Genomic DNA, 23,869 nt, shown 5'->3' with positions numbered 1-23,869 from the left:
ACTAAGAAACTTTTAAAATTCATTTTGTTACTACTTGAATAAACCAAAAAAACCAAACCCACCACCGTCGAGTCGATTCCGACTCATTGCAACTTTATATGGGTTATCTAAAATGACAGGGCGTTAAAACATATAGGTGAATTCTCTGTTTTCTCCCTTTCCCTAGGTACTGTTCCCCTCCCTGTCAGCTACCAGTGTTACTGAAGTTGGAGTATTCTTCCAAAGAAACTTTCTAAATACATACGAAAATTCACCAGTGTGTTTATACACATATTTGTTTTCTTTATTTCCTTCCAATTATAGTGCCTTATGCATGTTCTCTTCTGACTTTCCTTTAGCTTTTTGTTGGCTTAAGTTAATAGTATATCTTGGAAGCTGTTTTATTTCAGTACATCTGGAACTGTGTTGTTGTATTCCCTGGTATAATATGTGTTACAAAATTTAACAAGTTTCCTGCTGCAGATAGTTATAAACAGTTACTATGAATAATCCTGTATTAGGCCATTTTCAACTTGAGTGGAATTACTTTCTCACATCAAACCTTTTACCTTTTAGAATGAAGTTTAGTATCGAATTTATTAGTCAAGTTTCATGTATATAGACAAATTGTAAACCAGATCCACTTTCTGTCTAAATTATTATAAATACTTAACTCAAGGATGATTCAACATAAGGAAATTATAAGAACTTTTTAAAAATTTGGAAGGAAATAATGTAAAGGCAGAAATAGTGATAAAAAATTGGGAAAAAAGTATGTCATAAGAAATCTTTGTTTTCTGAAATAAAATACATAGAACATTAAATCCCTTGATCAAGAAGAAAAGAGAGCATGGAAGTATAAAAAAACAAAACTATAAAAAATAAGCACTTTCAAAGGAGACATAATCATTAATGAACGAAATTTAAAAACTCGTAAGAGTCTGCTTTGCAGATAATATAAATTTAAATCCTTGATGGATTGGACAGTTTCCTACAAAAATATGTATTACCAAAATTGAACTATTAGGGATAGAAAGCTTAAGTGTATCAGTTTCTATAGAATACATTGAGATAGCTATAAAGGAACAAACTTGAAAAACTACCAAGTCTAAATAGTTTCACAGGGTAAGCCTATGAAACTTTCTAAGACCAGATATTCTCATTTCTCTGTAATTTTTGAAAGAATTAGAAGTAAAAAATGTCAGTATTTTGGGGAAGCAGATATAACATTGATTCCTAAGTCTCAAAAAGGCAACACTCTGCTGCCCCTAGAAAAAGAAGAAAATAAAACTACAGATGAATATCCATTGTGTATTTGCTATGTAAAACATTAGTACAGGGAATTTGGCGCTATGTTAAGAAAATAATAAGTGTACTCAATTAAATTTATCTCAGAAATGACTGTTGGTTCAATATTTTGAATTCCACTGATACTGTATACGATGTTAATGTATCAAAGGAAAAAAATTATATCATTATTACCATGGATGCTGAACAAACCTTCAGCAAATTTAAAACCCACACTTTAAAAACAAAAGAACTCGAGAATATAAATTAAGGATGTTTTGCAGATTAGACCATGGCGATTTGTAGGGTTTTATTGGCCAATATTTGCAGGTACAGCACCAGGCTTTTCTTCCTACTCTGTCTCACTCTGGAAACTTTGCTAAAACCTGTTCAGCATAATAACAACATGAAGACTCCATTGACATATGGGTGGTTGTTGCAAATGAGGTGCATTGGCTGGAAATCAAACTGGTCTCCCACATGGAAGACAAGAATTCTACCAGTGAATCACCACTGCCCTCAAAGCAGTTGCCGTTGAGTTGAACTGTGTGCCATAGGATTTTTGGTGGCTGATTTTTTTCACCCAGCCTTTCTACCAGCGTGCCTCTGGGTGGAGTCAAACTTCCAGTCTTTTGGTTAGCAGCTGAGTGTATTAACTGTCTATACCACTCAGGGATTGGAAATCAATTAGAGACACACATTGACATGCAGAACAGTAACCTTTATATACATAAGTAGCCTATTAGAGGACATAACAATAAAGAAAAAAATTTTAATAGAAACAAAAAATACTAACCCACTGCTGTTGAGCCTATTCCAACTCATAGCGACCCTATAGGACAGTATAGAACTGCCCCATAGAGTTTCCAAGGAGCACCTGGCTGATTTGAACTGCCGACCTTTTGGTTAGCAGCCACTACGCCACCAGGGTTTCCAAAAAATATTAAATAATTAGAAATAAACCTAATAAGAACTGTGTAAAACTTATAAAAGGAAATTAAAACAGTATTCTTGAGAGGCAAAAAAAAAAAAAAGGCTTAAAATGAAAGACAGCATTCTGAGGGCATATCAGTTCATTCAGTATTACTTTATAAAATTAGTGCAACTCAAGTAAAGTAACATCAAGGGTTTTTGTTATTAATGGAGATTGGTAAGTTCATAGCAAACCTTATACTGAAAAGAAAATATGCCAGAGAGCCCTCATCCGTAAAGAAAAGGAGGGACAACAGAAAGGACTAGCCTTTTCAGATATTAAATTACATCCGTTACATTATATTATGCAGTTTAAGATTGAACTGTTTGGTACTGGTGTATGAGTAGACAAATACATCAGTGTAATAGACCAGAAAGCCTGGAAATAGACCTAAGATTATATGGAAATCTGTCATACAAAAATGATAGTACTGGGCAAAGATGGACATTCTAACAAGTGATGTGGCATGATACTGGAAAAAACTATGAAGCTGTTTAGAACAATAAGATTATATCTTTATCTTACCTATATATAAAACTAAAGTACAAATGCCTCAGTAATCTGTTTGGAAAAAAGGAAACCATGTTAGATATTGAAAGAAAATGTTGGCGAATTCTTCTTTGGATAAGACTAATACCTAATTATGATTCAGAATCCATAGTTAATAAAAGATTGATAAATTTGGCTATGTAAAGATTAAAAAATATGTATTCTAAACCCTCCCCCCCAAAAACACAGATGCTATTTGGCAAATGGCATCCCAAAACTGGTGGAAGATACTCATATTTTATATGAGAGACAAAGAGTTACTGTCTATGATAAATATGAATACTTAAAAATGGAGGGACAAAAGACCAAAATCTTGAAACAAAAGTGAGTTAAAAGACAAGAGACAAATTAGCATACTTTCAAAGAGGAACCAGGCTAAAAATTGTAGCAGACTTCTTGTCAGAAACCATGCAAGCAATAAGAAAGTGTTGGGGAAAAAAGAAAATAAATTGTCACCCTAAAACTTTATGTTCAGTGTAATTATCCTCTCAGAGAAGAATTTAAAAAATTTTTATTTCTATATGTTATGACTTGAATTGTGTTCCTCCTCCAATCTGTGTTGTAAATTCTAATCCTTATATGTGTAGAAGAGCACTGGTGGCTCAGTGGTTAAGAGTTCAGCCACTAGCCAAAAAGGTTGGCAGCTCAAATCCACCAGGTGCTCCTTGGAAACCCTATGGGGCAGTTCTGCTCTGTCCTGTACGTTCCCTAATGAGTTGGAATCAACTCGATGGCAACAGGTTTAGACTTTGGTTTTTTGGTTATACATGTGGATATGAGCACATCTGGGAATAGGGTTTCACTGTTATGTTTATGACATTAATATCAGTGTTGTAGGGTGTGTTTTAAACCAATTATCTTTGAGATATAAAAGGAGCAGTTTAGGCACTGAAGTAAGCAAGTACAAATGGAGGGGAATATATAAGTCACCTAAAAGTCCCTAAGGAACTAAGGAACAGAAGTGGAAAAGAGACAAGGACCTTCTGCCAGAGCCAACAGAAAAAGTGTCCTGAATTTGGATTTCTAGCCTCCAAAACTGTCAGAAATTTCTGCCTGTTAAAACCAGCCACTGTGGCACTTCTATTACAGCAGCACTATGCTACCTCCTTTAGAAGATTCCCTCAAGTGTGAGAAAAATATCTGAAAATTTTCAGTTTGGTTTACAAATCAATTTCAGAAAAAATGCAGCCAGAATGCTCCTTAGAAGTGAGGAAAGAGAGACTTCCTCAGGCTTACCCAGGACACATTATCAGGAAAGATCATTCGTTAGAAAAGGATATCATGTTTGGTAATGGGAAGGTCAGAAATCTCCTTAGATGGGTAGACACAATACTAAAGACACTGGACTCATACCAATTGCAGATAAATACGTGTGTACACAGGTAGGTATGTATACCTATATATCTGAACTCTGTTTCTACTGAGTGGGCCTAGAAGCTCTGACATTCCAGTAGCAACTCAGCAACTAGATCTTGGTTTCTAATACCATTCTAAAATAGAGCCCAGTTGGAAAAACGACTGTTTTTAGGACTGGAACAGGGAACATACAAAATAAACATAGAGCATCAAGTAGTGCCAGAAAGTAAAGAAGTGTTCAAAAAGTAAAATGATAGGAATGTATCAGTGGAACACACTATACAATTGTAAAGACCCCCAGTGGCCAAACCCAATAGAATTTGAGCACCCGCTTCAAAGGAAAAAAGTCAGATTATAACCCCAAGCAGAAACTAAATATACATGGTTACATACTAATATAAATAAATGGTTAAATAAATGAGATGAACAGAAAAATCTGGACAGAAAAAATTCCAGATTATCTATGTAACATTCTTCTCTCAGATTACAGACCTCACTTAGTGACTTATTTCCAAAGACCACAGTATCTTAAGGGGGCACCTATCTTTACAGTGGAGAAACCTGGCAAACACTGCCTCAGTGGGTTGATCAAGGTTTACTTTAAGGGGAATTAGGTAAAGACTATGTAAAACTTTCTGTATTTGAATTTTTTTTTTTTGCTAAATATAAAGCTATTCTAAATTTAAGTACTTTTTTAGAAAATTAAATCACAAAAATTTGCTTTATATTAAAATAATATGTCATTGTCCGTTTCTCAGCATATTTATTTTTATGAGCCAGTATATTTGAACATCTTTTCCAATTTTTAAATTTAGTTCTGCAATGTGAGTCTTAATATATTTGCAATTTTCAGTTACCTTTTTCTTACCATGTTCATGCATCTCTCATTGTATGACATCTAATCTTCCCTGTTTTTTTCCCCTTGAATAAATAACATTTTTAGTAAAATATGTATTTATTTATATATATTCAGTAAACTTTTTTTAGGATAAATTCTTGATAACGGGCCATCTCAGTCTTTGGATATGCAATTTGACCTGCATAACTTTCTCTTAAGACTTTTTTAATGAAACAGTGTTTTTCATCTCTCATTTCATTTTTAAGAAGTTATGTATTTTAAAATGGGCACGGCTTTGAGCATATGTGAAGGTCGAATGTTTAAAAATTTCTTGATCAGTTTTACTTTCTCCTTTTCCATAAGTGGATTTAAATTACTTCACATTACACTTGTACTGCTTGCTTTGTGTGTGTGTGTGTTTATATAAATTTTTATATAAAATTATTAACCGCCTGTGATTTGGGTGAATATTTGTTTTGACTTTTTCTGTTTTTTTTTTTAGTAGTATTTTAATGGATAAATTATGGGATTTAAAAATAAAATACAGAACACTAAAAACAAAAAGTCTCGTTCTTTTGTCTATACTTAAAATTCCCAGCCCCCTCCCTTAACACATTTATATATTAATACCCTCTAAAAATTCTAAGCATTTATAACTTAATGCAGGTGTTGAATAAAGAACAATGCACTCATATATTTAAAATTTTATAGGTAACGGTAAAACTGTGTCAATTCTGCAGTACATTGTGGTGCAGATAGTTAATTCGATTGGCTTCTAACTGAAAGGTAGGGGATTAGAATCCACCTGGAGTGCCTCAGAAGGTCTGGGGTATCTAATTCTAAAGATCAGCCACTGAAAACCCTGTAATGCACAATTCTCTAACATATGTAGGGTAACCATGAGTCTGGGTTGACTTGACAGCAAGTGGGTTATACCAGCTTTACGTTTTGGCTTTTATTATCTTTTGTTAATTGTTTGCTTTTATTATCTTTTATCAATTTAATTGCAGTTTTAGTTAAAAAATCTTGATTATTTTTCTTCACAATTTCTCCTTTTATTTTTACAGTAGTCTTCACTTGAGAAATTCTCATCAGTTTTATTTATTAATTTAAAAATACATGTAAATTTTATGTGGCGTTTCATGATGAGTTTTTTCTTCCACTTTTATTGTCAGTTTTCATGGATTTTGTGTGTGTGTGTGTGTGTCTTTGGAAAGTTTGTATCCTTCTGTATTTGGGGTGAGTGGTCTATGTGGATACTCTGTGTTTGGAGTTGTGTCTGTGTGTGGGTGGTGAGGAGTGGGGTTGACTGTCTCTCCAGTTCTTTCATTGTCTGACTCGGTCAGTCTTCACCTTTTTTTTTCCTCTATATTTATACAACATTGAGTTAATCATTTTGCTCAGCCTATATAAAACAAGTTATTACGAGTCTTTGAAATGAAACTTTGTCTCCCTTTTTGCTTTGTCTACCATGTTCTCTTATTCTATATCCTTGAATGTCTATTAAAAAAAAATTACTGTATGTGTTTTTAATTTATGGAAGTTGCATTGTCTTATATCTCATTCCATATTAGTTTTTTCCATTCATAATATTTTCGTACTTTGATCTTGTGCCAGCTTTGGTCAGTTGTATTTTCCAAGAAATTGTCCATTTCATCTTAAATTGTTGAATGGCATTTTGTTCACAGTATTCCTTACTGTGATTTTAATAACTTTTAAGATCTGTGTTGATACCCATTATTTCATTTTTAGATACTGGTAACTTGTGTTTTTTCCTTCTCTTAACGGCCTAGCTATAGGTGTTTTAAGTTTTATTGATTGGTTAAAAGAATCAATTTTTGGCTTTGCTGATTTTTCTCTGTTGTTTGTATGCAGGTCTGTTCTTAATTATTCTACTTTGAAGGTGTTTACTTTGCCCTTTATTCTAATTCTTTAGGTTACTTACTTTTTAACATTCTTTTGTGTAATAAAAACATTTAAAGTAATAAAGTTTTTTTTAAAGCAGTGCTTTAATCTACAAAATTTTGGTAAGTTGCATTTTTATTATGTAGTTTGAAATACTTTCTAATTTCCCTGGTGATCTTTTTTCTTTGAGTCTTGGATCTTTCAAAAGTATGTTGTTAATTTTCACTTTTTAGTCATCTTTTTGTTACTTAGTTGTGGTTAGAAAACATAGTGCATGAAATTTCAATGCATATTCATTATTCACTTATTGAGCCATAAGACCTACCTTATGACCTTTCTTCAATTACTAGGCAGTATGGCAGTATTCACTGTCAACCCCAGTTTTGTCAGATGAGAGGAAGGTACAGGCCACCCCATCAGGCCCTTGGGAATTCTGGTATACAGGTTTAGGGGTATGGTTACAGTTTCTTAGGGATCAGTCCTGCTTCTGGCACTCAAATCTGTATCCCTGGTCCTGGGACCACAGCATCTGGAAGAAAACACTTTGAGGTGATGAGATGAAGAATTGTATAGTAGTACCAGTGTCATCCTCTACTCTCTCTTTCTAACATTATTCAGAAAAGCATAGGAACTTGTCTAATGATGATCCTCCCATTACACCTTTCATGTTGAATGTGAGCACACGTGCCTTTATCTCCCCGTTTTACATAACAGATACTTTAATTGCCCATTCCAATTCTCTGTCAAACCATTACTCTGTGGGTGGTATGCAGTATGGTATGTCTATTTAATAGGATGTTTCTTGGCTCATTTCCACACCCTGTAGGCTGTAAAGTGTGTTCCATGTTCTGAAGAAATATAACTCAGTGGCCAAAATCGGTACAGTATCTTTTGTTTCAATTCCTTAATGGTGTTTTTGATTTTTGCATATCAGACAGATACCTGACAGGTATCTGTCATGGGATATGCAGAGCCCAGTCTAGAGTAAGTGTCTATTCCTGTGAGGACCCCTATGTAGTAGCCACCTGGTGCCAGTATCATCATTGGTGCAGTGCAGTCAACTTAAGAGCTATGTGCAGGGCCTTCCCTTCAGGGAATTTGCCACATAATCATCTGTAAACCCTGTCTACCTTGATGGCAGACAGAGCAGTTCTCACTTGCATTTTGTGCCTCAGAGGGTGCAAGGGGGATGGGTCTGAATTTAGCCTTTCTCTGCATTGCTGCGGCACCCCCACATCTCATTTTTTAGTCCCAATTCGTCACCTCATCTGAGTGCACTAACAGACCACCTTGTTGACCCAGTCACCATCTGATCCAGGAAGGGGGTTCTTCTTTTGGGCTTTGGTATGTATGCCCTACTCTAATGCATTCTCTAAATTCCCAAATTGCATTCCATAGGCTCATGCCCTACACAGATTTCCACTTAATACCAGTTTTGAGTTGCCCATTTGCCTGATGATATAGCTAGGGCATTGACCACTGCCCAGTAATCATTGTCAGCTCAGCCTGTTTAGCTCATGTGTTTCTACGTTCTTCATTTAGGATCTTCCACCTGCTGGTCTTAATGCAGCAGGTTTCCACATTGTATGTTTTCCATGTACCCTCAAACTGCTATCATTGAACCAAGCAGCCCTCTGCTGGTCAGCAGAAAGTTGTTCATAGGGCACTATTCATGCAGCAATAGCCTCAGGCAGTTTTGCAATAGGACCTGTAGAAAAAGAGGTTACTACTTGTGGATATAGTGGGTGCTTAAGTACAACCTACTGGGCGGATGCAGGGAATCAAAAAACCAAACCCTGTGCCGTCAAGTCAATTCCTACTCATAAGCTATTAGGGTCGTTGTGAGTCGGAATTGAATCAGGGGCACTGGGTTCGGTTTGGTTTTTTGGTTCCCTGTCTTCCCCCAGTAGCTTTTTCTTAAGTAAACCGTTTTTGGTAACCTGTCTAATTTGTTGCTTACAGCTGTTCGTAGTACAGGTATCCCCTGCTTTTTGCAAGTTCGTGTCACACAATTTCCCTTTTAATGAAGTCCTACGTTAGTAACATGTTTTTGCCAATTAAAAGAAATCCTAACAAGATTTTTGCATTTATAAAAAAAAGGTGAAAAGTGGAAACAGTACTCAGTGTTTGTTTTGCAAAGAGTCTTTAAAGAGGCTGCATGCATCCTGAGCACCAAAAGTGGCGTCACCAGGCTCCTTTCTCAGAAACTGCGCTCAGCATCAAGCCGCCATAGCTTTGAACTGTGCCAATGAAACTACACTGTACATGCATTACTTCTATTTTATATGTTATTGTGTTTTTAGGTGCTGTTGAGTTGATTCCAACTCCTGGTGACCCTGTGTACCGCAGAACGAAACACTGCCCGGTCCTGCACCATCCTTACAGTCATTTTTATGCTTGAGCCTATTGTTTCAGTCACTGTATGAGTCCATCCATTAAGGGTCTTCCTTTTTCCTCTGACCATGTACTTTACCAAGCATGACGTCCTTCTCCAGGGACCGATCCCTGCTGACAACATGTCCAAAGTATGTAAGACACAGTCTTGCCGTCCCTGTTTCTAAGGAGCATTCTGATAGTACTTCTTCCAAGACAAATGTATCTGTTCTTTCGGCGGTCCATGGTGTATTCAATATTCTTCACCAGTGTCACAATTCAGAAGTGTCACTTCTTCGGTCTTCCTTTTTTGTTGCTCAGCATTTGCGAGCATGTGAAATGTGACTGAAAATACCATGGCTTGGTTCTGGCGCACTTTAGCCTTTAAGGTGATATCTTTGCTTTTCAGTGCTTTGAAGAGGTCCTTCGCAGCAGATTTGCCCAATGCAATAAGTCATTTGATTTCTTGACTGCTCCTTCCATGGGTGTTGATTGTGGATCCAAGTAAAATGAAATCCTTGATAACTTCAGTCTCTTCCCTGTTTATCATGATGTTGCTCATTGGTCCAGTTGTGAGGATTTTTGTTTTCTTTATGTTGAGGTGTAATCCATACAGAAGGCTGTGGTCTTTGATCTTCATTAGTAAATGCTTCAGGTCCTCTTCACCTTCAGCAAGCCAGGTTGTGTTATCTGCATAATGCAGGTTGTTAATGAGTCTTCCTCCAATCTTGATGCCCTGTTCTTCTTCATATAGTCCAGTTTCTCATGTTATTTGCTCAGCATACAGATAAAATAGGTATGGTGAAAGAATACAACCCTGACTCACACCTTTCCTGAATTTAAACCACTCAGTTTCCCCTTGTTCTGTCGGAACAGCTGCCTCTTGATCTATTTAAAGGTTCCTCATGAACACAATTAAGTGTTTGGGAATTCCTGTTCTTCAAAATGTTATCCATAGTTTGTTATGATCCACATAGTCCAATGCCTTTGCATAGTCAATAAAACACAGGTAAACATCCTTCTGGTATTCTCTGCTTTCAGCCAGGATCCATCTGACATCAGCAATGATAACACTGGTTCCACGTCCTCTTCTGATTCTGGCTTGAGTTTCTGGCAGCTCCGTATCGATGTACTGCTGCTGGTTTTTCTTGGCATAGGCTCTACTTTATGTAGGCCGTGTATTTATCATATCATTCTTGCGTTTTACTTTGTGTTAATGTTATTTTAGGTTTTGTATGTTATACTTGATATGATTTGGTAGTTATTTCTGGGGGGGGGAGGCGTCTAGGAGGGCCCAGAATTTTTTCTCATATGAAATAATTGTAATTTCTCCTTTGCTTCACACTTTTTGAGCTTTCAAAAGGTTTCATAGGAATGCTCTACTTTTGGATAGCAGGGGAAACATGTATTTCTTAAAAATTTCTGTCAAATTGGTTGTAATGTCCTCACTGCTGTTTATAATTTTGGATATCTGCAGCTCTCTCTCTCTGTTGTCAGTGTAGCCAAAGCTTTGTTGATTTTACTGATCTTGTCTTTTTTAATAAATAATTGATTTCATTGATTGTCTCTATTTTTTTCTGTTCCCAACTTCAAAAATTCTGTTCACGTCTTTAATATTTCTTTTTTTAGGTGGCTGTAGGCATAGTTTGCTCTTTTACACCCTCTGGAGTTGGCTGTTGTGGTCAGTGGCTGAAATAGGCTGAATTCTCTCTTAGCCAGATTGCTTAGAGTCTGCCTTGTGTAAGTGTCCTTCGAGGGTCATCTAGAGCGTTGAACTTAGTATGTACAATTTGGAACTCTCTTTTTTTTGCAACTTTGTCTCCTTACCACACATCTACTTTAGAAGCTTTGAAGTCCGCCCTCTGAAGTGAGTCTTTTCCTCTCTCAGTGGAATTTTCTGTTTCTGTCTGCATTCTTGCCACCAGGGTACCCACTGGAGCCAGCCCTCAGTTGATCAGCCAGAAATAAATGGAAAATTCATCCAGTTCAATTTCCTTCTTCCAAGTTTTGACTTTCCTCCAGTTTCTCCCTGATTTTGGTTTCTCTTTAGTGCCTTCCTGTGGTTTTTATTTTCTCTGCAGTTTAAAATAATCTCTGAAAATCTTTCTTCTCTGGCATTGTCAGAGGTACAGTTCCCACTCAGCGTTTTTTAAGATCTGTGGATTGCTTATTTTTTATACATTACTTGCTTCTATTCAAACCATCCCCCACATAATAAGTATCCATTCCTGTTCTGACAGATAACAGTTTTTCTCATGTTCCTGGTACTACAAACTACTAGCAAAAGTATCTACTTTGGGAGAGTTTCTCCAGTATATTGAAGGCTGTAGTTACTGTATTAAAGATTATTTGCATACGTAATTTATCAAAGTAAATCCCCCAGCAGAACAAGAGTGTTTTGTTTTTTTTTTTCTGCATGCCCATAATACTTGGAATTGTCTAATTATTTATGTTTGCCAATCTGATGAGTGTAAAAGTATTTTGCTTAAACTAGTAATATTTTATTTTAGAGATGTTGGGCATCTATCTCACTAGCCTTTGATGTTTCTCCTTCTTTTTGTTAATACCTTGTATCTCTTGCCTATTTTCTGATTGAGTTTATTTTCTAGTTGGTTGGTTGTTGGTCCGTCATCAACTACCTGTTGACTTGGCCTATGGTAATCTCTATTTGACATGATTCTCAGTGTCAGTCATCTTTCTTTACTGTGGTTTCTTTCCAGTGTCAAGAAAATATTCTGAAACATTCTTTTTAGTTTTATATTAGGTTTTATGCTGTTTTCATATTATATATAGTGAGAAGTAATTTTTCTCAAGAAAGTATCAGTTTTTAGAGCTTCAATGCCCTGCTTTTATTACTTGTTTTGGGGTATATTTTCAAATTTGTTAGAATGATTCCACTGTGTAACTTCCTAAAATGTAAATCTGATCATTTTATGTCTGTACTTAAAATAGCACAGTGTTTAGGCAGGTTCTTGTGAAGTAGGCTTTGTTCAGTTGTTACACTAAAGATGTGCCTTTTCTTCCTCTGGAAAACAATATCCTGTTGTACAAAACATGTCAGTGTATATTTCATTTACCTGTCTGAATACATCTGTACCCTACAATGTATATTTTATTTTTTTGTGTGAATACTTCTGTACCTTGCAATGTGTATTTTACTTACCTGTCTGAATATTTCACTGCCCTGTAATTTGAGTAATGATTCCTGTTACGTATTACGTGCTCAACAAATCAATATCAACTACAGGAGCCGCACTGAAAAGCTTGATGCTTCCGCTTCAAAAATGTAAATTGGTTTTTCACCAAATTCACTTTTGAGGGGAAACTAATTTAGCTGTTTAAGTTTATTTAACAGCTACTGATTATTGCTATGGACTTGGTAAGAAATTTCCCCTGTATTGCAAACTGTATTCATACAGCATCTTAGTTTTTTTTTTTTTTTTTTTACCTATAGTCTCTTTATTTACCTCCTTTGATTATTAAAACAATGTTATAAGCATGAAAACCAGGCATCAGGTTTGTTACTGAAGTGGAATCATAGTTAAGGTGATTTGTCTGTGTTTCACATGCAAGTGTTGTATTTCTACTCAACCTTGTTCAAGAAATACTTAAGATGGTTAGGCAGCTGTGATCTTGTAGTGATAGGAGTATAAGCCACTTCAAACACTTGTTTTGACCACTATGTTTTAAAGATAATATTTATTGTTTTTTTTTTTTTTTTAGGATTTCCTTGTTTTGGGGAATTGCCTTAAACTTTCTGACTTTGTTTTTTTTTAATGTATTTTGAGGACACTTTGTTAGATCAAATGTTAATTTTATTAGCTGTTAGATATTCTGAAGTCTGGCCTACTCTTTAAAGAAATATGTAGTGATGCAGTTGGCAACTTCTAATTTTGTAATATTTGAAACTTAAAAATATCACTGTTGTGTTAATTTTAGTATACTACCTAGTTCTTCAAATTTATATTCTTTTAACTTCTATTTAGTGTTCTTATTTTAAAAGTTAATTAAATCATAGCCATCAATGCCTTGTTAAAATTATATACTACTATTTAATAATTTTATTTTCTGCTAAATCTCTTCTTTTTCATTTGCTCTTTAGAGGAAGTATCATTCTGCCAAGGACGCCTATGAACAACTTTTACAGACAGAAAATCTTCCTATACAAGTAAAGGCAACTATATTACAACAGTTAGGTACATAAACATTTATTTATACGTTGTGTTTATTAGAAGAGGCTTTTCCTTTTGAGGAGTTATTTTTGCTCTTCTGCTTTTATAAATCAGTTTTCATTAGAAACCTGGGTTTTAGGATTAAATGTTCTTATTATTTTGAGATATATTTTAAATGAGATATATTTAAATGAATACATTCATTGCATTATAACTACTTCTGTGTTTCTTACATGTCAGAGGTGCCAAATCTGTGACTTAAGTAATATATGCCTTTACCTTCCCTTACCAGTATGACATAATTAATTGAGTTCATCAAACTATACTCCTTGTCAAGCACAGTTCTGTTCTGCAATCCATTTAAATGTAGTACTTCAATGCGAGAAATCCTTTTGAATTCTCAAATTTATCTCCTGATATTTGTCCATCAGAGCGGATCGAGTTTCCATGTGTTTTATCACTTCATGGAATTAATAAAATTAAGATCACTCATATAGATAATAAATGGCTAGTGAGATTGCTTTCGTAGTCTGTTCATAATATTAATTAATGGAAATATTTCACCTCAAAATTATAGAGCATCTAAAATTACACTTTCTCCAAGCTATGTAGTTCCTCATGTTGAAAATGGGGGAATAACTTAATATTCTGAAGTAATACGGCATTATTACCCAGAAGACAGTGGGGATAGTCTCCAGTAGTTAGTTTTGTTGCTTAGCTATTGTATCTATATTTGGTATTTTTTCTACTAGAATTTTTTCTTTGAAGAGTGGTATTTGGTCTGAGCAAATAATTTGTTTCCTAATTTTAAACCATGTTTATGATACTTTGAATGTTTTCATAATGTGATTATTTCTAATTCCAAAAATACGTAAAAATATTTTGTCATTTTTCTAAATGATATTAATATATATCAAATGGTTTTTAGAGCTAAACATCACATACAACCTATGTGTTTAGATTTTTAAAAAATGTATTTCTTTACAGTTTTTCTTGAGTTACAGTTTCAGAAATTATGGGATATTAAACATTTTGTTTTAAAAGAGCCATGTATGTTATTGAAGGAACATACTTTCTTGAAGTAAAATTACTTCAAAAAAATTAAGCTTTTAGAAATGCTTATTAGGATGCAACATTTTTCTGTTAATTGTGACCTCAGAAAACAATGAAATCCGTGCCTTTAGAATAGATTGCTTGCTCATTTTTTAAATATTTGAATGTATACTATTTTTGGAAACCCTGGTGGCGTAGTGGTTAAGTACTGCAGCTGTCAACTAACAGATCAGCAGCTCAGATCCACCAGGTGCTCCTTGGAAGCTCTGGGGAAGTTCTACTCTGTCCTGTAGGGTCACTATGAGTCGGCATTGACTCGACGGCAGTGGGTGTTTTTAATATTATTTTTAAGATTTTTATATTGAGTTTTTATGAATTCTGATGTTACTAAAGAATGTATCAATAAGGAAAATACATGCACCTTTGATGTTAAAGAATGAATTCATGTAATCTTGGTTTCATCTATGCCTGGGTTTGGGTCATAGTTTGCTAAGACAGCGTATTTCAGAGTGTAAAAGTAAACCTTTCATACTTCTAAAAAAGTAAAATACATCCTCAGATATTTATTTGTGCTTCCCTTGGATTGATACTGATTGATGCTTGTTCACAGAATCTTTTTACCTTCTTATCGTTACCACTTAAGCAACTTCTTTTACAACAGTTAAACCAAAACCAAACCAAACCCAACCCATTGCCGTCAGATTGATTCTGACTCATAGAGCCCTTATTCTCTTCTTCTTCTGGGCCTGTTCTTGTTAGCAGTAACAGGAGAGAAAGGAGAATAGAAAAGATGGATACACATGTATTGTTAACCTGTGTTTCCTTAACTAAGCCAATGGAATCCTCTTAAAATACTGTCTTTTAGAGCAGAGCTGTTATTATAAATACCACAAAATAAAGTACGTATCAGAAGTCCTTATTTGTTGTATATACTCTTGCCTAAAGACAAAGAATAAAGGTACTGTTACGTGTGTTAGAGTTGATTCATAACTGAAATACCAGTTACTATTTAACTTGAATATTTAGCATATGGTACTTTGTGATCAATCTTTTGATGGACTCTATGGCCATGCTTTCAGTTCTAGTTTTAACTGAATGGGTATCCTCTGTTCCACTCTATGGCTATTTGAACCTACTTCTCATTTAACTTTTCATAGAACCTTGGAAGGTGTTACTGTTTTTTTAGGTTTTCAAATGATCTTATGTTTAGCACATAAATACAAGTAAGCAGTACCACTAAAATGTAGTCTTTTGCAAGTTTTTTTTTTTTTTTCCTCCTACTAAATTAAATAAATTACCTTTGTCTATGTAAGGTCCTGTTTGTTACTTGGGAATGAACAATTTATTAGTTTGTTTTGGAGATGTTTTCAGTTCACTTGGAATTCAAAGTGAAAAGTAAATTTATTGTGTTAGTTGCCATCAAATTGGCTCTGACTGAATCAAGGTGATCTTACGTTCGTACATGTTGCGTAGTCCTATGTGATCTTCACAATTGTCTACCTTTCACATACATTTGGGGCCATTGAAAAGACATTGAATCTTACTCAACACAGTGAGGTGACATTTGTAAATTCATCATCTCTGTGTTCTCCGACACATAACTTAGCATTTCTCAAAGTTAAGATTAGAAAAGTTGATCTGTGATATATAGTCTAAAAGTGTTTAGCCACTGCCTAAAGTTATTTAAATTTCTCTCTGTTCTTTAAGAGTTATTGGTAGCTTTAACTAATTTTTTGTGTGAAATAAACTTTCATATAGTCAGTTATGGCAATTTTGAACTTCGGTGAAGTGTTACCCAAGGTAAATAAATACATTTACCAAAAGGATGTTTTAATATGTTTATATTCTTAAAATCATAAGATTAGTTGAATCATGGGTAAATACTTATAAATTTTTTATTGCAGGTTGGATGCATCATAATGTAGATCATCTAGGAGAAAAAGCAGCCAAAGAAAGCTGTGCTATCCAGTATCTTCAAAAGTCATTGGAGGCAGATCCTAATTCTGGCCAGTCTTGGTATTTCCTTGGAAGGTGAGACTTGCCAGTTACTAGTGTTCTGGTTTTGTTATTCCTGCCTAGATATTCACAATCTAAAGGGATTTATAATCTAAAATATTAGTTTGTACTACATAATCTGGCAGTGACATTTATATTTTAAATACAGTTATAACGGAGATTCTTGGGAAAGGGAAATTGATAGCTCTGAATATGGTTGGTTTCTTATAGCCTAATATGCTCTTACTAATACATTTTTATTTTGCTTACTAGATTTTGTTTTCACGTTTAGTTCATTTCTGTTGACTTACTGCTTACCTTTTAAGGGTCTTAAAGGCTGTAAAGCATCTAATCAAAAATTAATCACTGGCATTATTTTTCAATTATGTATTTAAATGCTTTTCTCTGACTTCTATTATAACTAACAAAATAGAGAATTAATTTGTATTCTGTTTGCTGACTATTTGTAACCTATGGAAACTTACTAATTATAATCTTGATTAATGATTTTATACCTTGATTTGGCAATATTTATATTAATCATGGATAGGAAATGACAGTTCTACTTGAAATCTTAGACTGAGAAAATGAATACATTATTGTCTGATTTGTTGGAAGAGAAAATTAACTTGTAGAAAAATTTTTTGCAATCCAAAAATTTTTCTCCATCCTCTTACTTTGAATACTGAATATCTGAATTATACTGAGGGATATATATAAAATATATGTATTTGATAAAAAATGTGCTTGTATCATCTCCAGATTATATATGGGTTCTTGGTCAACTTTGTTTTTAATTAGTTTAGTTCCAAATCGGCTGGAAGCTCTGAGATTCGGATTAGCAAATGCTGGCTTTACCGCCGGTTATCTATGAAATCATTGATGTTCCACTTAAACTCTACAGTGTAGGAGTTTACCTCTGTATTAGGATTTATGCATGAGCACTCCTACAGTGTTCTTGCGCCTCAGTGATTAAGCACTAGACTGTTAACCTGAACGTCGGCAGTTCAGACGCACCAGCCCTCCATCGAAAAGATGCAACAGTCTGCTCCCGTAAAGATTACAACCTAGAAAGCCTATGGAACGGTACTTCTGTGTCTTCTCTGGCTGCTGTGAGTTGGAATGGACTCAGTGGCAACAGATTTGTGTTTTCGTCATTTTGGTATTCTCACGGTAGATCAAATGAATAAGAACATGTTTTTTGCTTTTGATACATGATAAAGATTTATAGTATATTATAATATTGCACTGTGCATATCTCTTTAATGTAAAGCATTATTGTTATTAGTTCATACCTATCAACAGTCATGATAAAATGAAGCGTGCTTAAACTTCCTATTTTAGTTACTCCATATTTTTTCTAGCTTCTGAGGATAGCAGTATTCTGCAGAGCTGTTTTCTCCAATGAGCTGAATTTAAAGCATTGAGAAGTGCTTTTTTTTAGCCCTTTTGGATAAGTTTTTCCAAATATATAGAAAAGTTCTTAGAATTCTCAAGCAGAGGATACTAACCTGTCTTGATTTAAGAATTACTGCCTTAGACAGCTATTATTTTTAATCTGTTGTTTGTTAAATTGTTTCTTTGTTTTTATTTCTTTTACTCTCATTCACTGTGTTCTAATATATTGCTTCTAACCTGTGTTATTGCTGGAAGAAATAAGATTTTTGCAAATTATTTTAAGAGGATAATCAGGCATCAGTAAGAAGCATTGGTATTTTATGACCCTAATATTTTAGAGGTTTTTAATTAGCTGTATCTATATTCAGGGCTATGCTGAAGGTGGAAGTTGCTTTTCTTAATGCTTTATTGTGTTTTAGGTGAAGGTTTGCAGAGCAAATAGTTTGCAGTTCAACACTTTCTACACAGAATATTTGAAGACATTGGCCACATTCCCATCAATGTGTCCTCATTCTCCCCATTTCTGTTCTGGTTTCCCCGTTACCTTTTGTCCACTTTTCCTATCCCTCCCTATCTTCTTGTCTTGGCTTTTGGGCAGATTTTGCCCTTTGGCCTCATGTAATTAACTTTTCTAAGGAGCTTATTCTTTTAGAATGTTACTGTTTATTTTGTTGACCTGTCTATTGTTTGACTTATAGGTTGCTTTTCAGTTGTATGTGTAAAAGTGAAACTGGGATGTGGTAAAAATTGCTTACTCACTTACTGTGTGAATAGTTTCCCAGAATCACAGCACCATATATGGTTAGAGTTGGAAAGGATCAGGAAGCTGTCTAGTTCATTGTCTCATTTTACATATGTGGGAAATGAGTTCATAGGAGAAAGTGTTTTCCCCAAGATCACATAACTTACGATTGTCAGAAAGAGAGTTAGAACTCAGGCGTGACTAGTGCTTGTTTTGTCGTAGAAAAACTAAACAAGTTACGTTTGAAGAAGAATGGCTAGTGATTGGATTGGGACATATGGTCACATTGGCTTCCTATTTTCACTTTGTAGAAGTGGGATGTGAAAATTAGTGATTTTGAGAAGTACTGCCTATTTCTTCCAGCATGTGGCAGATTTGTTTATAAATCTAATATTTGGTCATGTTTTAAAAAACAGGGTTTTTTTTTGTTTTAACAAATAGTCTCTCTGATGTCTGTCCTTTTTTGGCATTGTCCTTCTTGTTTTTGATTATCTCTTTCTCATACGGGTTGCATGTGCTATCTAAACTGCCTTCTCTGTCTCTATTACTAACATTTCTTGTATCTCCCTAAGCACTAGTTAGTCATTTTTTATTTAAGCTTTTGTCTGTTCTTCTTTTATATGTGCCCTGTATTTTTAAAGCCTCTCTTCCACATGAATACATTGCTCATTAAGGTCTTTAATTTTTAAGGTGTCTTAAACTCTGGTAAGTACTACATCTACTCCTTTTTACTGAACATTATCAAAGTCTTCACCTAACATCAAATTCAGTGTTTCTGTAGCCACATTTCTTATGCCTTTGTGTGTGTGTGTGTGTGTTTTAATAGTTGCTTCTGTATTATTTTTTGGCAGTGATATTGCCATTTTTCTAGTTAACGAGGCTTAAAAATGGAACTGTGACTCCTGTCTCTGTATCCTCCTCCTTCCCCTGCTATCTAATACATCACCAAGTCTTTACCATTCATTTGGTTTATTCTTCAATCTTTTTTTTTTCTTACCACATCCATTACTTCTGTCCTAATTCTGACTCAGTGTATGTATTAGCCTCTTTTTTTCTCTGTTCGCAATTTATTTTCATGTCATTCTGTTGTACACATTACTGGTAGATTAATGTTTCTATAAACTGCTTATATCATGCCAGTTGTCTTTTTTAGAAAAGCAAACATTAGGTTGGTCACTGGCTAGTGATTTTTTTTTTTTTTCCTGTTTATAGACTGAGACATTGATGTTTTATATGAATTAATTTTTGCTTATGTGATTCAGTTCATTTAAAATGCCCTCTCTGATTTTCTCTGCCTTATCTGTGGTTCCTAGACATTGGAATATATGAATTAGTAAAATTTCAATAAATGGTGGTAGCAGTCAGTGATTGTATAAGACCTCAAAACATATTGGCTATTTTCAATATAGTATTTTGCTATTAGTTAATAAGTTAAATTACAACAACATTTCCATGGGCAAACAATATATTATTTTGTCGTTTTGTTTAATGGGTTTCTAAAGTCATCGTATTGCAATTACCATCAAAATTACGTATGTATTTTATATTTAAGAAACCAAAACCTGTTGCCGTCAGGTTGATTCTAACTCATAGCAACCTTATAGGGCAGAGTAGAACTGCGCCACAGTTTCCAAGGAATGGTTCATGGATTAGAATTGCTGATCTGTTGGTTAGCAGCTGTAGCTCATAACCACTACGCCACCAGGGTTTCTGATTGGTGGTATAGTGGTGGCTAACCAAAAGGTGGGCAGTTTGAATCCACCAGGTGCTCCTTGGAAACTCTGTGGGATGGTTCTATTCTGTCCTGTAGGGTCGCTATGAGTCACAATCGACTGCATGGCAATGGGTATTTTACACTTAGTTACATTTAAATCCCTTCCTTTTGTGCTTTCTCTTTTTTTTATATCTTGTGTTTCCAAAAACTCTGCCATGTATAATAATATTGCCACATTGAAACTATCAGTTGGGGCCGTGGTAGTGCAGTGGTTAGGAGCTCAGACGCTAACCACAACTGTAATGTATTAAAGTATCTATTAAAATAGGTATTTTATCTGTGTTTCTACTATTTTAAAAAACCCTTTGGCATTAGCTATATGGCATTTTTCATGAATCAAGAAATTATTATTCTCAGTGTTATTAGTTGGAAATAGAAAATTGAAATGTCTTGTGGAAACCATTATCAACGTTTAGTTTTTCTCTTAATTTTTAACTTTGTATTCTTACTATGTAGGAAACTTGAATTCAGACTTTGTAAGTAGACATTTATGTGTTTAACCTTCAATATTATAGTACTGAAAAAAATTGGGCTGTAATAGTTTTGATAGTTCATTAATTTAACGTGCTTTAGCACCTTTAAGATGGCAGCTTATTTAAAGGCTTATTTAAAAACAAAACAAAACAAAAAACCAAACCCATTGTCATCAAGTTGATTCCAACTCATAACAGTGGATTAAAGTCATTATATGCAGTATGTGTAAATGCACTGATGCAAATATATGTTAGCTTGTTCTTTTCATCTTTGATACACAGTCCATCCTTTTGCTGAATAAATTTAATGAAAGTATTAATGGAATTTTCTTGATATATACATACATATATATATTTTTTTTTTCCCTCCCACTCTCTCTCAGGTGCTATTCAAGTATTGGGAAAGTTCAGGATGCCTTTATATCTTACAGGCAATCTATTGATAAATCAGAAGCAAGTGCAGATACATGGTGTTCAATAGGGTAAGGGTTTGTATAAAAATTATAGTATTTTAATTAATACATCAAGGACACATATTGTATGATTCATATAATAACACAGAGCATTCATCTTAAAAAGCTCATTTTATACTTATCTTTTCAGTGTGCTCTATCAGCAACAAAATCAGCCTATGGATGCTTTACAGGCCTATATTTGTGCCGTACAGTTGGATCATGGGCATGCCGCAGCATGGATGGATCTAGGCACTCTCTATGAATCTTGTAACCAGCCTCAGGATGCCATTAAATGCTACTTAAATGCAACCAGAAGCAAAAGTTGTAATAATACATCTGTACTTGCAGCAAGGATTAAGTATTTACAGGTAAAAATTTTAAATAGCATGTTTTAACATGTAAACATTTTTCCATGATGCCCAGAAAGAAGGAGGGTGGCTGGAAGTTTGTCTAGTAGTATTTTGATGTTAATAATTATTTATGTTTCTATATTTTTTATTACTTGATGACATTTTCATTTTAAGTTAGATATGCAGTATTTTAAAATTGTTCTTTTGCATATTTACTTTATTTATTTGCCAAAAGAATGGACTGTATGAATTTAAATAATTTTTTGTTCACTGTCAACACTTTAAGTTGTCATAGCATTTTAGAGAGGAAAAAAAAAAAACAGTTTTTAATTCTTTCTTGCAATTTAGTGAGATGATACCTGTGAGAATAAACCTATATTTTAAACTTGTGGGAATCAGAGAGTCAGAAGTTTTGTTCTGATTCTTACGCTTACCATCTTTCTAAAACCCCAAAATAAACAGCTGTAGCGTTGAGTAAGATTTAGTATACTTGCTCTTACTCAAGTAGGTTTGTGTTAAATTTGCTTTTTACATAATTTTTCCTAGGCTCAGTTGTGTAACCTTCCACAAGGTAGTCTACAGAATAAAACTAAATTACTTCCTAGTATTGAGGAGGCATGGAGCCTACCAATCCCCGCAGAGCTTACCTCCAGGCAGGGTGCCATGAACACAGCACAGCAGGTGAGAAGTTGGGTTATGTTCTGTAGGTGCCCAGCTTTAAGGGTTCTTTTCAATCTGTAGTGGTCAAGCTTATGTTACCAAGTGCAGGGTTGACTTTTATTAATAAAAATCCTTTTGATCTAATTACAAAGGGATTTTAGATCAAAATAAAACTCATTATATGGGAGAAAACTTCGGGTAACAGTTTAAAACCTTTGTATGTTCTCATCATTTCGAAAGCAATTTCTTATATAAAAATTCTGCCGTGGTTTATTTTAAACAAACAAGTTTTTGAAAGAAGGTACACATTCCTCCATTGAAAATTTATTTGATTTTCAATAATTGTAATCAGTGATGCCCACATAGCCTTAGAAGTATTGAGCTTAAGTTTTATAATTTGAAGTAATGAATTAAAAATATATAGAACCACATTTTTGTCCTACTTCTGTGATTCTTAGGCTTGTAAACCTCATCATGCGAATACCGAACCTGAATTAGGCCTCAGTCAAACACCAGTTTCACAGCAATCTTTGCCACTACACATGATTACTTCTAGCCAAGTAGATGGCCTATCCAGTCCTGCCAAGAGGAAAAGAACATCTAGTCCAACAAAGGTATATATATACATTTTAGAGAAATAGAAAATCACAATAAAAAATGAAGCTCTTAACTCTCCTAAAATTGTGCATTTTCTGTGACATGACCTGTGATTTAAACTTGTGCACATCAGGAAGTGAAGTTTTCCAGTTAATCTTCTTTTATATGCAATGTTTCCTATCCCAGAATCATATTAATTATAGAAGATAGGGATAAGTTTATGTTCATCAAAATCATTTTATTCATTTCCCTGCTTTTATAAACAACATAATTGTCGCTATTGCTTTGTGCTGTCATTGAAAGAAGTTGAATGTTGGATATGATGCACAGTGTGGTTAGCTATTTGGTCAACAATTTAGGTTTTGGCCTTTTTGGGGGGTAGTTTAAAGGAAACGTGCATTATAAATGTATAATTTTCTAAATTGTATTTTTTTTTTTTTTTTTTAGTGATTTGAAAGCATAAGTCTGTTTCACACGTAGGAGCCCTGGTGGTGCAGTGGTTAGAGTATTTGACTGCTCACCGAAAGGTTGGCAGTTCAAGCCTACCAGCTGCTCTGCAGGAGAGAGACGTGGCAGTCTGCTTCTGAAAAGATTTACAGCCTTGGAAACACTATGGGGCAGTTCTACTCTGCCCTGTAGGGACACTATGAGTCAGGCTCAACTTGATGGCAGTGGATGGGTATTTTACACATGCAAGTATTAAAAATATATGTGAACATTCCAGTTCATGATCATTTACATCCCATTGGTCATTATTGTTAGTCTTTTGGATTTAACCAAATACTTTTAATTTTTTTAAATTTTCTTTAGAATAGTTCTGATAACTGGAATAGTGGCCATAATGTTCCACATCCTTCAGTACAGCAACAAGGTTATTCATGGTGTTTTACACCACAGAAATTGCAGGTATGAAGTATTCTTTGACTTTTTTTTAAAGCAG

General features: G+C 34.4%; 1 protein-coding gene across 12 annotated transcripts in view; it reads left to right on the top strand.

Moving 5' to 3' along the window:
• LOC126069873 (lysine-specific demethylase 6A-like) overlaps positions 1-23,869 on the top strand; it is a 214,718-nt gene that overhangs the window by 89,172 nt on the left and 101,677 nt on the right. For 9 of the 12 annotated variants that reach the window (XR_007516091.1, XM_049873515.1, XM_049873511.1 and 6 more), the window contains 7 exons: positions 13,363-13,456; positions 16,390-16,516; positions 21,251-21,349; positions 21,471-21,690; positions 22,219-22,353; positions 22,791-22,946; positions 23,740-23,835. Coding sequence is in view for 11 of the 12 variants with exons in the window: in XM_049873515.1 (XP_049729472.1) it covers positions 13,363-13,456; positions 16,390-16,516; positions 21,251-21,349; positions 21,471-21,690; positions 22,219-22,353; positions 22,791-22,946; positions 23,740-23,835 (927 nt within the window). In the remaining variant the exon portion in view is untranslated. The remainder of the gene's footprint in view (positions 1-13,362; positions 13,457-16,389; positions 16,517-21,250; positions 21,350-21,470; positions 21,691-22,218; positions 22,354-22,790; positions 22,947-23,739; positions 23,836-23,869) is intronic. The other 3 variants (XM_049873517.1, XM_049873512.1, XM_049873510.1) reach the window with 3 other exon arrangements.

This window comes from Elephas maximus, chromosome Y, assembly GCF_024166365.1.
Source record: "Elephas maximus indicus isolate mEleMax1 chromosome Y, mEleMax1 primary haplotype, whole genome shotgun sequence".
Classification (NCBI taxonomy): Eukaryota; Metazoa; Chordata; class Mammalia; order Proboscidea; family Elephantidae; genus Elephas; species Elephas maximus.
The sequence above is the reverse complement of the archived record's forward strand: the minus strand, read 5'-3'. Positions and strand labels throughout refer to the sequence as shown.